Source organism: Nannospalax galili, unplaced genomic scaffold, assembly GCF_000622305.1.
Source record: "Nannospalax galili isolate Female #2095 unplaced genomic scaffold, S.galili_v1.0 scaffold398, whole genome shotgun sequence".
Classification (NCBI taxonomy): Eukaryota; Metazoa; Chordata; class Mammalia; order Rodentia; family Spalacidae; genus Nannospalax; species Nannospalax galili.
Window position 1 is genome coordinate 942,804 of NW_008341813.1, and position 14,421 is coordinate 957,224.

The window sequence follows — 14,421 nt, forward strand, 5'->3', positions numbered from 1 at the left end:
AAAAATGTACGTTAACAGGGACTGAGTGTTTATTATGTGCCAGACACAGAACTAATCACTATACATACATTATCTCATTTAATACTCATAATCATGATAGGTAGCTTCTTTTATTAGCTATTGTACAACAGAAGTAAGAGCTTTAGTTCCCCCGGCGTTAATCCTAATCACTTGGCTGAAAATGGTGGAATGTTTGGGCTCTGCTTTCAGGCTCCATCTCCAGCCAGTTGGCGACTCAGTGCATTTATGGGCACTCAGGTCTATAAAGTAAGGGACTGTATGAGGACCCCCACCCCTAATAATTGGCAGACAGCTGACTACATACAGGCTAACCAAAGCCCAGGAAGTCTGGCTGGGAATTGTATATCAAGAGGCCAACTTACGTGAATCCCGTGCTATGAGAACCTGCTGGCGGGGTTGTCCGTTCTCCACCCTCCAGAGGTGGGAGATTGTCTTTGGCCAAGGGCTAACATTGTGACGGCCCTGACTAAAGTGCTGCTGGGAGCTGTCTTGTGACTTCTCACATAAAGTTCAGGTCTGGGTTTAACAACTGGCTGCAGGAGGTGCCATGGAACTGCCTCCTTCTCTGAACCCAGCAAGGGACACTGACTGCTTGTGTGAAGGAGCCTCAGGCAGGCTTCATGCTTAGAGTGCCAAGCTAGGGCCACTAGGCTACCAAAGATGAACACTATTTTAAGGCGCAGTACTTGTTCCTCAACCTTGGGCTTCTAAATGGCAAACCTGATTGAAAGGTTTGTTTCCTTTCTCTGAAGGGTGAAAGGTCTTTCTTTTGTCCTGCCCTCTTCCATTTTTCATTCCAGGCTGAATTCCTACTCAGTCTTCATGTACACTGGCCTTTCTGCCTGGCTGTTGGACACTTACTTTTCAGATTGCAGCTTTTAAATTGGCATCACCATCTCTACCCCAGTCTAAGCTAGGTGCCCCTTGTCTGGTGCTCCCACTGCATCCTGTATTGCTGTATCCTAGTATTTCTCATTGTATTGTAGTTGCCTGGTTACTCATCTCTATCCCCCACTAGGCCTTAAGCACTGTGAGCAGGGACTGTGTTTTATTCACTGATGTTTCCCCAGGGTCTAACGCAGTGCCTGGCAAATAAAAGCACTCAGTAAACATTTGCTGTATGATTGAATGCATGATGGTCAGCAAGCTCAAGCCTCTCTGGACCCTATGCTCTTCAGATCTATAGCTATCTTGGTGCTAACCAAAAAGGAAAATAAAGCTTTGGCTCCAACTGGGACTGAGGGAGATCAGGCCTTCAGGCTGTTTCTCAAACTTGTGATTTCAGCTGTCTGGCTGCAGCTCTTCTGAATTCATAGGATTTGAATGCATTAGACTGAGCATTTCTCTGCCAACCCACCCTCCTCTAGTCCCCCACAAATTGACCTCACTGGGCCTGCTTTTAGGAAAGGTTTATTCCTAGTGCTAGATCCCAGTCTTCCTGGTCTCTAAGCACAATTCAACTGGGTAGCTGGACAAGGTGAGGCCCATTCAGATGCAGGGTCATCAATGGGGCTCCCCATTATCCCCACCCCTTTGGTCCCAGTCCCCTTCTCTGCCCTGGGCACACACAGAAGGGGGACAAAGGGTATTGGAGGCAACATCGTTGGCCCAGGGGAGCCCAAGAAGAGCTGCCATTGGCAGACAGGGCCTTTTGAGGTCCTGCCTTTGGTCAGGGGCACATCCCAAAGCTGGGGCTAGGCCTGAGGAGTGATGCCATTGGCCAGGGAGCGATTTTGTCATAGCCTTTGGCTGTGGAGTGAAAGGAAAAGATCTGGGAATGAAGCCCAGTGACCAGGAAGATAAAGGACAGGGCAGCAGCTTCTGGGCCTACAGGCCCTCTTCACACCACAGTAGTATGGGCAAAACTGGTGTCAGACCCCAGCCAGGAAAAGGGAGCCCAAGCCGGAAAGCAAGTGGCAAGGGATGTCCCACGTCCCGTCTCCTCCACCCTGGGACTGCCCTGCCCAGTGTCCTTCTTGATAACCAAGTTGGGCTGGAAGCCGCTCACTGCTCCTCTAGCCAGGAAGGCTTCTCGGCTCCTGGAGGCCGCAGCTTGATGTTGAACTGCTGCAGGGTCTGCTCCAGCTGTTTCTGGTTCCCAGCAAAGTAGGCGGACACCGCATTGTGGAACAGCAGCAGCTGCTTGTGCATCACCTTGATCTGGGGGTCCAGCAGGGTCAGCTAAGGCTGGACTCAGGCACCCTGTTTGAGGGGCTGTGAGCCTAAGCCTAGGCACAGACCAGGGGCATATGGACTCTGCTCTGGCACAGACAGTGCTTTTGGGTGGAGAACAAACTCCACCCAAGAAGTCAAAAGGAGAAGGCTCAATATGAAGAACAGAAACCTGACTTGATCTGCTCCATTTAGGGCTCTGGTACCCCAGCCTAGGGGGTAATTTTTCCCAGTTACATTCCTGGGACCAGCAATCAGATCCTCAACAAACATGGCCAGTGATCAGGAGGGCAATCTCCTCAGGGATCAAGAAGCTAGAGGAGCACCCCCACTCCCTGAACAGGCTGCATCTCCCCAACCAATAAGTGGGGAGGGTCTGAGAGGAAGGGTACCGTCAATGGGAAAGTAATTTAGGACCAAAGGAGTGGGGGTGAGCACCTTGTTTTCTTCCAGAAACTTGAGCTTGATGGCCACATCTCCCCGCAGCTTCTCATATTTGTCCCGATGGGCCTGGAATGTGGCCTGGGCACTCTCAAGTCGACCACGCGTCCCTGCATCCCGGGGGCCTAGACTCAGCTCCTCTAAGTCTGTCCGGTAGGCATCATACTCCAGCCTAGGGAAGGGGTGATAAAGGCTGGTCTCCGCCCCTTGGTTCACATATGTAACTCCTTTCCTTCCTGAATTCATATGCCCCTAAATGCTCAAACTTCTACCCATGCCATCCAATTTCCCAAACCTTAGGCCCTGCCAGTGCTCACACCTGGCAGCCTCATACTGTTTGACAGTCATGAGCGTGTCTTCCATGGTCTTGGTGACCAGTGTATTGATGCTAGAGACAAAGAAGTTCACAGCGCCCAGCAGCGTCTCCCCATTCTTGCACAACAACTTCTGTGTCTCTGCATTGTAGCCAAATTCCTCCTAAGAGGGAGAAGGGAGGCACAGGCCTTGAGTAACAGTCCTTACCTGACTGGAGTTGTACAGCCCTTTCTTTCCCTCCTTCCCAAAGAGGAAACAGCCATCAGAAATAAAACCAAAGACTGCCTCTAGCAAGGCTCTCTTAGCCAGAAAGTCAGTCACCCTGGGGATGCCCGGGGTAGGAATATGGAGGGTAGGGGTTCTCAGGTAAGTTTTCAAGACAGGGATTGGGAAAGCTAGTGCAGCAGGCAGGGGAGGGACTCTGATTAGGCCAAGCACCAAGGGCATTCTTGATGATATGGAGAAGGGTTACTTGTGAGGCACCTAGTATGCCCTCTCCCCCAACCCCTCCAACCTCTGGATCTCCGTACAAACCCTTAGGCTGCCTCCATAGGTGAGTGCTGCTGGGGGCAGGACTGGGCACACCCCAGAGGGGTTCTCCCTGGGGGCTGCAGGAGGGAGGGAGGGATGGAGGGTGAGGAGTGACTGCCTGGAAGGGCCAGGGCCCAGTACCCCCACCCTCTTTGTCCTGGCTGAGGCACCTGAAGCTCTGGGGACTTCTGGCTGAGGTCAGCAAAGGCATCACCTAGTGCATGCTGGGTCTGCAGCAGGCTGTAGAGGTGGGCTGTCAGTGCCCGGCCCAGCTGCAGGACACTTTCATACTTGCGCTTCGTCTCACGCAGCAATTCAATCTGCAGCTCTAGCTCCAGATCCACAGTCCGGGAGCCTCGGCCAAATCGCTCTGATAACAGCTGCTTTGTGCACTGATTGAGAAGAGGAGTGGGGCAGGAGGTCAGAGACCTAAACTCTGACCCCCTGCACTCCCCACCACCTGCTCCCCCAACAAGCACCTACTCCAACATCCTCATTCTCCTAGTCTCAGAGATAGATGGTATATTGGAGTCTAGGGAAAAGGGAGTTTGGGAGAAGAAAGAGGTGCTTGATCCCACCTTATATGTGTTGATGCCCCATTTCTTGACGATGTCAAACTTTTCTCCAGCGATGCCCCGGGCCACCTCATCACCAGGGCCAGCAGGTGTGGTGCTGTGAGACGGATGGCGGCCAGACCCTAAAGGACCAAGTTCTCTGACACTAGTTTCTCTCAGATACAACCAGACACCTCTGTGGCCCACTCTCCCAGCACATGAAAATGACTTCTCTGAAGGAGAATCTAGACAATTCTCCTGCTCACTAAGGGGAACTAGGACCTGTGTCCTGAGAACCAAATCAACCCAAATATGTATTTGGCATCCACGGGGTAGGGTATGGCTGTTGCTGGTGTACAAGAGTACAGGACATAGAAGAAAATGAGTTTGGGGTTGGCAAAGTCAAGAATGGTGGGTCCTGAAAACAGGAAACCTGGTTGATATTTTCATGTAGAATTCTCATCAGTAAAAGAACCTAAAATAAAACTCTGAGAAGTCTCACAAAGTTCCAAGTCAGTCCTAAGCTCCAGAGCTCCTATGAATAAGTTTTGACTTGGCTCCGGTAAAAAGAGACACCTTAGGAACTAAATGGGAAGCAGAGGAACAACCCTGGGAGGGGGTCTAGGGCTGAACAGTCCAGGGGGTTCACACTAGCAGAAGTCCTCAAGATTTTTAGACTCGATCCAAGCTTTCTTAGATATGTCATATGCACCTCCAAACCACCCCCATCCCCCTCCCCTCAAGTCTCCTCATCATTCATACCTGTGGGAATGAGTCCATCACCAGAGCCCCCATAGCCACCAGACACAATGCTAGTTTCATTGAGGTTGGGTCCTGACACCATCACCTGCTGGAGGTCCTACAGATCAAAGGAGGGGGGGAGGGGCACTTCAGAACATAGGGATGGCTGAAACATTTGGGGCTGGGAACAAGCTTAGCTTGAGACAGGACATACGAATGTCTATAAAATGTCTATAATGGAAATTTGTAAAAAGAACAAAGGGGGTTAGATAAGTCAGAAGAAGTTTACTGGGATGGGAGGAAAGAGCTTAGGGTTTATAAATTGGGATTAGTAAAATGAAACAATCAGAAAAATCAAACAGATGTACCTGCTCCAGCCCATCATCTTCAGGAAGCTGCCCGGCTTCGCCATTCCCATGGATGGGGATCTCCATTGTGGCTGCCTTCCCTAGGATCCCGTCTGTCATGGCTAGGGAAAGGACTGGAGTCAAAATCTCTACCCCAGCACACTGCAAAGCCCCCACACAGTTCTGGAAACTGGCCAGTACTCCAGAACAGGGAGGCCTTCCCTGTCTTCCCAGAGGTTGTCCTAGGACTCCAACGTCCCTGGGATCCAGTCACCACTTCTCTCCTTGGGTGTATGTATTTTTCCCTTTCAAAGCACACTATTTCTACACATGCATGCATACCAAAGCCTCAGATGTCTTTCTCCTAACTCCCAAACTCATTTTTAGTAATATTTCATGCATTCAGTCGTTCACCAGGCATTTAGAGAGTGCCTACGATGTGTGATACAGTAGGGGAATGAGAATTCTGCAGTGAGTGCTAGAGATCTGTGCTCTCTTGGAACTTGTCCTACACGGGGTGTTTATCAGGAGACAAACCCCTTTCCTAGGCTCAGGCGCTCACCTGCCACTCCGGAGTGCTCTGCAATCCCTGGCCTTTCACATCCTTTGGTGTTCCTTTCCCCTTCCTTCAGGTGGTCTCCCCTTCCTCCACCTCATGCACCTTCCTCCCCGAGGCCCTCCCCACCAGGCCTTAGTTGAAGCAGGTGGTGCATGTTCCTGGTGTCAGGTAAAAGCCTCCCTTTCCCAAGACACAAGCAATCTCTTCCAAAGTCAGTTATACCTCCCAGGTGTGCGAGGTCCCCCCACCGCACCCCCCCACACCTGGGCATCAGGTGTGTCCTCATCCTTGGCAAGGGCTCAGGGCATCTTGCCCTCAGCACAGGTTCGTGCATTCAACTTCCCTTCGCCCAGGTAAGTCCCTCTCACCTGGGCCAGGCCGCTTTTCCCCTCAGGGCGCCAGGCCCGGACCGCGCGGGGACCTCGGGTTCCAGTTCCCGTCGCGATCCTAGCAGCAGGTCAGGGAATCGGCGGATGTGACGTTCTCTCTGGGCAGAAGAAGCCGGCCACGTCGCAGATAATAAGGGCGGAGATGACGTTGGCAGTTTTAGACAGGTCGATCCTGGAGCCAAGCCCTCAAGCTCTTGGGGAGTGGCTAGAGAATACTTCCGGGGCGGTCCGGAGACACCGGGACGGAAGTGACGTAGGCCATCGCGTCCGGGGCGGGATGGAGCAGCAGCAGCAGCAACAACTGAGAAACGTGAGTAGTCGCCGAACAGCTCTGGGGTCGCTGAGCTGCTTCCCGATGCACAGGTCGCACCCGCAGAGGGGCTGCAGGGCTGCGTCTCCCGGGAAGCTCGGCGGGGCCTGGCACGGATTGGGGCTCCTGGCGCTGATGCCCGGTCCCTTCTCTCTCAGTTGCGAGACTTCTTGTTGGTCTACAATCGGATGACCGAGCTGTGCTTCCAGCGCTGTGTGCCCAGCCTGCACCACCGAGCTCTGGACGCCGAGGAGGTGGGACGGAGGGAGGCTCTCCTCATCCCTGTGGAGTGCTCCACCCGCTTCCCCTCCCTCAGACCCTGGCTTTTGCGTGACCCCACCTCTAGGCCAGGGATGGAGAAGGCCAGAGGGGGCTTGACCCGACATCCTTTGTCCTCTTCTTCCGTGTCTTTGCAGGAGGCCTGTCTGCACAGCTGTGCAGGGAAGCTGATCCATTCCAACCACCGCCTGATGGCGGCCTACGTGCATCTCATGCCCGCCCTGGTCCAGCGCCGCATCGCAGACTACGAGGCTGCCTCGGCCGCGCCAGGGGTTTCTGTAGAACAGTCTAGAGATTCGTCACCGGGCAGCTAGCTGTCTTTGCAGCCAGGAGAGAAGGTGCTTGGATGGACCGTCTGTGGACCTCAGCTTGGCGAAATGTGTGCAGAGATTGAACCTGAAAGCTGGGTACTGTTGCTCCTTTTCCTGGAGCCAATAAACCCGGTTTTTACTACTGGGCAAGGAACTTTTTGTCCACTTTATTGAGACCAGTCCTTCTGTCATTTAGTGCCTATCTGCTGCCGTCCACCCTGGCAGCTGAAAAGTTGCCTGCTGTGTGTGGGACAGTCTCAGCATTTGCAGATGTCTGGCTCAAACAGGGATTGTGGGTACAGATTTAAGGTTAGTAATAGCAACAGGAAATTGGTTTCAAAAGGTGCTCTGGCTGGCTGGCCTTGAGACTAACTTAAATGGCTTATGACTAGTTTTTTCTGGACTACATCTTAGAGTAAAAAGAATTGTGAGGGATCTGAGGCAAGAAAGCAGTGTCAAACAACAAAAGGGGGCGCAGGTACCAACCACCACCACCACTACCACAGGCTTTAGACACTGCTTAAATCAGTGACAGCAGAACTAAGATAAACCTGTAAGAATCCAGGAGTGTTTTCTATCATTTCAGCCATTTCCCTCCTGGTCATTACTACCGTAGTGTTTCCTGTCTTTGTGAAATTAACAGTAAAGCCTTTAAACAAAGGCTGTTTTCTTGTCTTCAGGGGAATCCAGGAGAGGGAAACTATTGCAGTCAGACCTGAGGAAGAGAAACCTAAGGGAGAAGTAGATGGGGGGAGGGGGCAAAATAAAATCTGAGTGACCTCAGATGGTATTTAGTGTTTTCATGATTGTCGGGAATGTCCTGGTTCAGCTTTCCACTCTCTACCACATTGTGTCACTGTCCCTGTTCTGTGATTTCAGCCTCTCCATTTCCTCATTATTGTCCTCCTTTCTATGGGGTTTACATCCATATTCAGGTGTTAAATGGCATAATACTCCACCCTATTTTGTTGCCTCCTTGGCCTCTTTTGCATTGTCCTGCTTTTCTGTGTTCGAACTGCTAGGGAAAAATAGTCATGTAATAGTTAAGGTCTCCAACATCAGCCAAGTCCTCACTACCCAGAGGTGACCTTTTACAGTTTTCTGGTCCATTCCCTCTACCAATCACCATGACAGGTTTTTTTGTTTTGTTTGTTTTGTATTTTATTATTTTTTATGAGTGTACTGTTTATGTGTATGTAAGTGCACCCATGTCATGCAGTGCCCACCAAAGTCAGAAGAAGGCATTGGATCCCCTGGAACTGGAGTTACAGATGGTTGTTAACCTCCATGTGAGTGCTGGGAATTGAACCTGGGTCCTCTGCAAGAGCAGCCAGTGCTCTTAACCACTGAAGCTTCTCTCCAGCCCCTTGGTTTTTATTTTGTGTTTCGAGACAGGGTTGCAGGAAACCCAGGCCTACTTACTATGTACCCAAGGCCAGCCTTGAACTCATGATCTTCCTGCCTCTACCTCCCAAGTGCTATGATACAATGTAGAATGCTTCCCTCTTCCACCCCCTTGCTTTTCCATGACTTTACCCTTAGACTGGGGACTGGGTAGGAAAGAGAAGGTAGCATGTGCTGCCGTGTAGGGCTTCAAGGATAACCACGGGATGCAGGACAAGCAACAGGCATAGCATCAGATCTGTGTTATTGTCCTAGGGATTGAACTTGTGCACGTCAGGCAAGCACTCTAAAAGCATCCCAGGTACCAGAACAGTTACTGTAACCTTCAATTTTATGTGTATGTCCATATTGCCTGCATGTAGGTGCCTGCACCCATGTCATGCAATGCCCGCACAGGACAGAAGAGGCTGTCGGATTCCCTGGAACTGGAGTTACGGACGGTTGTTAGCTGCCATGTGGGTGCTGGGATTCGAACCCGAGTCTTCTGCAAGAACAACCAGTCTTGTTAACCTCTGAGCCATCTCTCTAGCCTCACCTTCACAGTTCTTAATCCAATCCTATACCCTTAACTGTCCCAACAGGTGACAATGTTTCATTTTTCACAAAGAATTAAAATTCCTAAACAGAATCAACCATTCACAAGGCAGATGTTTTCTCCCATCAAGAAGTCAAATTTCTGGGGGTTGGAGAGATGGGTCAGTGGTTAAGAACACTCAGTTTTTGCAGAAGACCTAGGTTTGATTCCCAGCACCCACATGGCAGCTAACAACTGTCTGTAACTACAGTTCCAGGGGATCTGACAGCCTCTTCTGTCTTCTGCAGGCATTACATGACTCGGGTGCACTTACCTACATGCAGGCATAACACTCATACACATAAAATAAAAATAAATATTTTTTTAAAAAGTCTTCATTTTTGAGATGGGGTCAAATATACCCAAGACTGGCCTTGAAATCAGCTAGAAATTATCTTGAACTCCTGATCCTTCTCCTCCCAAGTACTAGGATTAGAGGTGTGAGCCACTGTTCTCTTTCTGTAGGCCATCCTATTTCTTCATGAACAAAAGTAAACATTACCTGTAGTCATCTCCAGCATCCTACCAGTTACTATGTCATGTGCTTCTGCATCCCTCTTGCTTTTCTCTAACTAGAACAAGAATCTCATCTAATGCCAGTGCCTATTGTGCTTTGAAAGCTAGTCTTTTCCTGTCAGAGGGCCTCCAACTTCCTTCTACTCTAGCCAATATCTAACTATGCCGAGGACTTCACTGTTCAAACAAGCCAGTATATCTAATTTCCATTCAGTTACCATTCTGTCTCTACCACTTTACAGCTATATCTCAAATACAGTTGAGTCCAGCCTGCAAATCACTCCATTCCTACCCCTCACCCCGGCACATTCTATTTGAGTTCTATAACTTTTCTCTATTGAAAGTTATTTCTAGGGCTACCTTAGTGATAGCCTTGTCTCTGAATCCATTATTTCCTGGTCCTCTGCCTACTGCACCTCTCAATGGCATTTGATGCTACTTTACACTTTCTTGTTGGCATTCTTCCACTGATGCCTGGGACTCCAGTCCTGGGTTTTACTGCCACCTCTTTAACCTTCAGTCTTCTTAGTGGTCTCGCCCTCTTTGTAGCCTTTTAGAGTTTCTCTAGGTCATGTTTGTCTCCTTAATTTTTCTAGGATGTTTTATGCCCACTTTGAATGATGACTCCTCAGATCTTCAAGGCACTTGACATCTTCACTGTCTCAAAAAACATCCGAAATCTAACATTGTTTCTTAGAAACTTTCCTGCTAGGTCTCGTATTCATGTAGTTTGGAAGCTAGAAACCTAGGGTTCATCCTTTCTGATCCTCTCACTCAGTTGCCAAGTCCTATCCATTCACATGTCTCAGTATGCCTTGCTTCTGAGTCTGCTGTCTTCATCATGATCTTCCAGCTGGGCTGTTAAAATCTCTGCTCCTCCCTACCCTACTTTTGTGTACCCTTTAACCTGTTCTCTGCTTGTCAGCCAGGGAGCAAACTGATGCTTAAAACCAATCTGATTTTAAAAAACTAGGATTTCTTTTTTCAGTGCCTGGGATTGAATCTAGGGCCTTGAACATGCTAGGCAAATGCTCTACCAAAACTCTGGAGTTCTAGTCATGACCTACAAGGTCTTGCATGGTCCAGTTCCTGCGTACCTCCAGCTTTATCTTATCAGTAACTGTCAAATACTATCCACATTCTTCCTTGAGTTGACTTGAACCACACTTCACTTTTCTTGGTCCTGTCACACACTGTTCTAAGGAACTTTGTGCCCATTTACTCCCTTGTTTACAGTGTAGAAGAGAAACCCTTACTTTACATACTCAACTTCTTAATTCAAATGCTGATTCCTTAAAGTACTTTTCTCAGACTTTAGTTCCTATAGTTCTTGATGTATTGAGTATGGTTTTTTTTTTTAGTGATTTGTATTATATACCTCATGAAGACAGGCCCTATCTTTATAACTCACATTGTATTCTCATCAAAATACCTGGCACATAGTTTTCAGCCTCCTCCTAGCTCAATTTACTATTAATATAACCAAAATAAATAAACATAGCCAAGAGAAAGGTCTTTTATCAGAGGAGACAAAAGTGAATTTGCAAGTGTAACCTTTGACCTTTTGTCCATAATTTAAATTCAAGGACTGGAGAGATGGCTCGGCAGTTAAGAACACTGGCTGCTCTTGCAGAGGACCTAGGTTTGGTTCCCAACATCCACATGGCAGTTAACAACCATCCATAACTCCAGTTCCAAGAGTATCTAATGGCAAGTTTGGGGTGTTTGTTTTCCAGACAAATCTCACTGTATTGCCTAGGTTGGACTCCCAAGATATGAACAAATTATCAACTTTCCTAGATAGAGAATTGACAACAGACCAAAGTAAGGATATTACCAAAGTTCAGCTTAGTGAACCAGTGGATTTATTGGGGTTACTTAAAGGAGCAGAAATGACTCAAAGCCGCATCACCAAAGCCCACCCCAGCATGGATGATGGCTCACAAAAGCTGAAATCCTGGAGGGCACTTCACGACTTATAGGCAGCTCAGCAGTTCGTAGAGTACCACTTCTAGGCAGCTCAGCTTGTCTGAGTGTCACCTAGAAGTCAGAGACTGCCTGAAGATTCTGTTTCTTCCTTAGTCTTAAGGAACTTCCCTCCAAGATGAACGATTTTATTTTGGAGGAAGTTGCTACGCAGCACTGCTCCAACCTCTGGAATGCTAGGACTATAGAACCAAGCCACTGCACCCTGTTAGAAATGCTTTTCATCCAAATCCTCTAGATGGTGTCTCCTAACACTAGACAGATAACACTCAGCCCATCCACAGCAGTTTGCTCTGTCCTTAAGTTTCCGCTCAGTTTATAAGCCCCATAATTCTGCATTTTTGAACACTTACCAACCTTTTATGAATACATTAATTGAACTTTAATCAGTCATGATACAGATGACAGAAGCAGCCTCCTAACAACCTTTTGTCTTTTGTTTTAGGTCTGGATCCTGTTTATTAGTTCGAATCTAGCTCAGATGCTTATAACAGCAAGTCAAAAACTGACATTTTTTTTTTAATTTCCTTTTTATATTTTGGTCTTTTTGAGACAGGGTCTCCCTGTAGCCCCAGCTGGCCTGGAACTTACTCTGTAGACCAGTCTGGCATTGATCTCACAAGATCCACTTATTTCTTCCTCCTGAGTGTTGGGATTAAAAGGCATGTGCCACCACGCCTGACTAGATTTTTTTTTAATTTTATTTATTACTTTTAGTGTATTGCCTGCATGTAGGTAAGTGTAGGCAATGCCCACATTGGACAGAAGAGGATGTCGGATCCCCTGGGACTGGAGTTACGGAGAGTTGTTGCGCTGCTATGTAGGTGCTGAGATTTGGACCCAGGTCTTCTGCAAGAACAACCAGTGTTCTTAACTGCTGAGCCATCTCTCCAGCCCGGATTTGTTTATTGTTATGTGTATGAATGTTTTAACAGCATGTATAAATGTATGTATGTATACCACATGCAAGCAGTGCTGCAGAGATCAGAAGAGGGTGTCATCCCCTAGAATTGGAGTTACAGATGGTTGTCAGCTGTCATGTGAATGCTGGGAACTGAACCCAGGTCCTCTGCAATAGCAGCCAGTGCTCTTAACTGATGAGCTATCTCTCCAGCCCCCATATCTGGCAACTCTGAACTCTTGTCTTTGCTTTTCCTGGGTATTCTTCAAGCTCACCTATGTATTCAAATATTCTACTGACATTAAGTTAATTTAAAACCCACAGATAAAGAAGTGAATGAGAAAGATGTAGTGGAAAGAGGAATAATTGAAAGCAGATCTAAATAGTTTGTTCACTTGGTATTAGGAGATCTCCATTTGCTTTTTTATTTGTTCAGATTTTAAAAAATATTTTTATTGATCCTTTGAAAAATTATTACATGTGTGTAATATAGCTTGATCATTTCCACCTCCTGTTTTCTTCCTGACACCTCAGCCCCACCCATATCTCCCAATTTAATGTCATCTTTATAAAATTTTCTAATATGTTCTTTGAAAAAAATTTATAACCCACTGAGTCTGTTTAATACTGCTTTTTGTTTGTTTTTGCAGTTGTACAGGTTTTTTGAGACAATCTCATGTAGCCCAGACTGACTTTGAATGCAATATGCAGTCAAGAATGGCTTCAATGACTGATGTCTCTTGCCTTTACCTCCCAAACGCTGGAATTACAAGTGTACACCACCATGCCCAGCTTATTTTTTTTTATTATTATTTATGTGGCTAGTTTTTTATTTATTTAGTTGTTTGGGACAGGGTCTCATTCTAACCCAGGCTAGGCTAGAATTCATTACGTAGCCCAGGCATGCCTCAGACTCACAGCAGTCTCCTACCTCAGCTTCCAAACAGTGCTGAGATTATAGATAGAAGGCTTGGCACCCAACTCCTAAAGAGAGTTCCTTTTATAGAGGCTTTGTGATGGTTAGCTTTAGTGTCAGCATGGCTAGGCTGCAGTACCCAATTATTTAACACTAAACTAGGAGTTTTTTTGAAAGTACTTTGAAGATATGGCTAACATATTCAAATAGCTATCATTAGTTGACTTTAAACAAAGGAGATACCCTTCATAATGGGGGTCAGCCTCATTCAATCAGTTGAGGTCTTAAGAGGAAAACTGAGGTTTCCTAGAAAAGAGGAAATTCTACCTCAGTGTAGCGATAACATAACTTGTCTGAGCTTCTTGCACGCTGGCTGCTGAACTTCCCTTACAGATGTGGGACTACAGCCTCCTCAGGGAGCCAGCCCCCTCCCCACACACACATCTTCTCTGGAGAACCCCTCTTTACGGGATATGAAGTTACCATCTGAATAAAATGAGAAGAATAGATGGTGAGTTGAGTATTTTATGCACAATAGGAGAATGAACTGATTTTAAAAAATCATAACTAGACTTTTAGGCAGTGTTGAGAGCTCAGCAGGGGTTACCGAACAGAATTCCATTTTTGTCCTTGCCCATCTGGAAAACTTCTGTTTTATGACTTGTGAGTTGGAACTCTTCCCTCCTTTCCTAGAAAGGGTCAGTTGTCCATGCCCTTCTTCATGACCTCACTGAATCTTATGTCTCACTCACCATTATGTCAAAATGAACAACAACCAACCAGTCAATTATATCAAGTATCTATTATCCAGACTCTAATATATATATTCCATTGGATTCTCTTCATTTTCAAAAAATCAAACCTCGGGGACTGGAGAGATGGCTCAGTGGTTAAGAGCACTGGTTGCTCTTGCCAAGGACCTGGGTTCAGTTTCCAGCACCCAAATGGCAGCTAACAACTATCTGTAACTCCAGTTCCAGGGGATTCACCACCATCTTCTGGCCTCTGGGCATTGCATGACTTAGGTGTACTTGGATATATGCAGTCAAAATATACACATAAAAGAAAAATAAATGAAATAAAATGAAGCCTTGTGATGAAGTCAAGATTTCCATTCAGGCAGACTGGCCATAGAACCTATATTACTAATGAAT

General features: G+C 47.3%; 3 protein-coding genes across 11 annotated transcripts in view; 2 read left to right on the forward strand and 1 right to left on the reverse strand.

Moving 5' to 3' along the window:
* Positions 1-7: 7 nt before the first annotated feature.
* Positions 8-6,305, reverse strand: Arfip2 (ADP ribosylation factor interacting protein 2). 3 transcript variants are annotated; one of them, XM_008837393.2, is made up of 8 exons: positions 6,050-6,305; positions 5,144-5,244; positions 4,797-4,893; positions 4,059-4,177; positions 3,651-3,872; positions 2,954-3,111; positions 2,632-2,806; positions 8-2,181 (listed from the first exon to the last, which is right to left on the reverse strand). In XM_008837393.2, exons 2-8 carry the CDS (start codon positions 5,240-5,242, stop codon positions 2,026-2,028), a joined length of 1,026 nt encoding a protein of 341 aa, XP_008835615.1. In that variant the 5' UTR covers positions 5,243-5,244; positions 6,050-6,305; the 3' UTR covers positions 8-2,025. The 3 variants fall into 3 exon arrangements, with proteins under 3 accessions (XP_008835615.1, XP_008835616.1, XP_029421422.1); XM_029565562.1 differs by having other exon boundaries at positions 2,135-2,249; positions 6,050-6,206; XM_008837394.2 differs by lacking the exons at positions 4,059-4,177; positions 5,144-5,244; positions 6,050-6,305 and having other exon boundaries at positions 4,797-4,856.
* Positions 6,278-7,117, forward strand: Timm10b (translocase of inner mitochondrial membrane 10B). The gene is made up of 3 exons (XM_008837392.2): positions 6,278-6,380; positions 6,539-6,634; positions 6,797-7,117. The coding sequence occupies exons 1-3, from the start codon at positions 6,348-6,350 to the stop codon at positions 6,971-6,973; spliced, it is 306 nt and encodes a 101-aa protein (XP_008835614.1). The 5' UTR covers positions 6,278-6,347; the 3' UTR covers positions 6,974-7,117.
* Positions 7,118-7,149: 32 nt separating this feature from the next.
* The window catches only part of Dnhd1 (dynein heavy chain domain 1), a 66,675-nt gene continuing 59,403 nt past the window's right edge, over positions 7,150-14,421 (forward strand). For all 7 annotated transcript variants that reach the window (XR_003850203.1, XM_029565560.1, XM_029565555.1 and 4 more), the window contains exon 1: positions 7,150-7,279. The gene's annotated coding sequence lies outside the window, so the exon portion shown is untranslated. The remainder of the gene's footprint in view (positions 7,280-14,421) is intronic.

Coding starts and splice junctions, on each gene's coding strand:
- Timm10b (XM_008837392.2), top strand. CDS start 6,348: ATGGAGCAGCAGCAGCAGCAACAACTGAGAAAC. Junction 6,381..6,538: donor AGCAGCAACAACTGAGAAAC/GTGAGTAGTCGC, acceptor CTTCTCTCTCAG/TTGCGAGACTTCTTGTTGGT. Junction 6,635..6,796: donor GAGCTCTGGACGCCGAGGAG/GTGGGACGGAGG, acceptor GTGTCTTTGCAG/GAGGCCTGTCTGCACAGCTG.
- Arfip2 (XM_008837393.2), bottom strand. CDS start 5,242: ATGACAGACGGGATCCTAGGGAAGGCAGCCACAATGGAGATCCCCATC. Junction 4,894..5,143: donor AAGATGATGGGCTGGAGCAG/GTACATCTGTTT, acceptor TTTGATCTGTAG/GACCTCCAGCAGGTGATGGT. Junction 3,112..3,650: donor AGAAGTCCCCAGAGCTTCAG/GTGCCTCAGCCA, acceptor TCTCCCTCTTAG/GAGGAATTTGGCTACAATGC.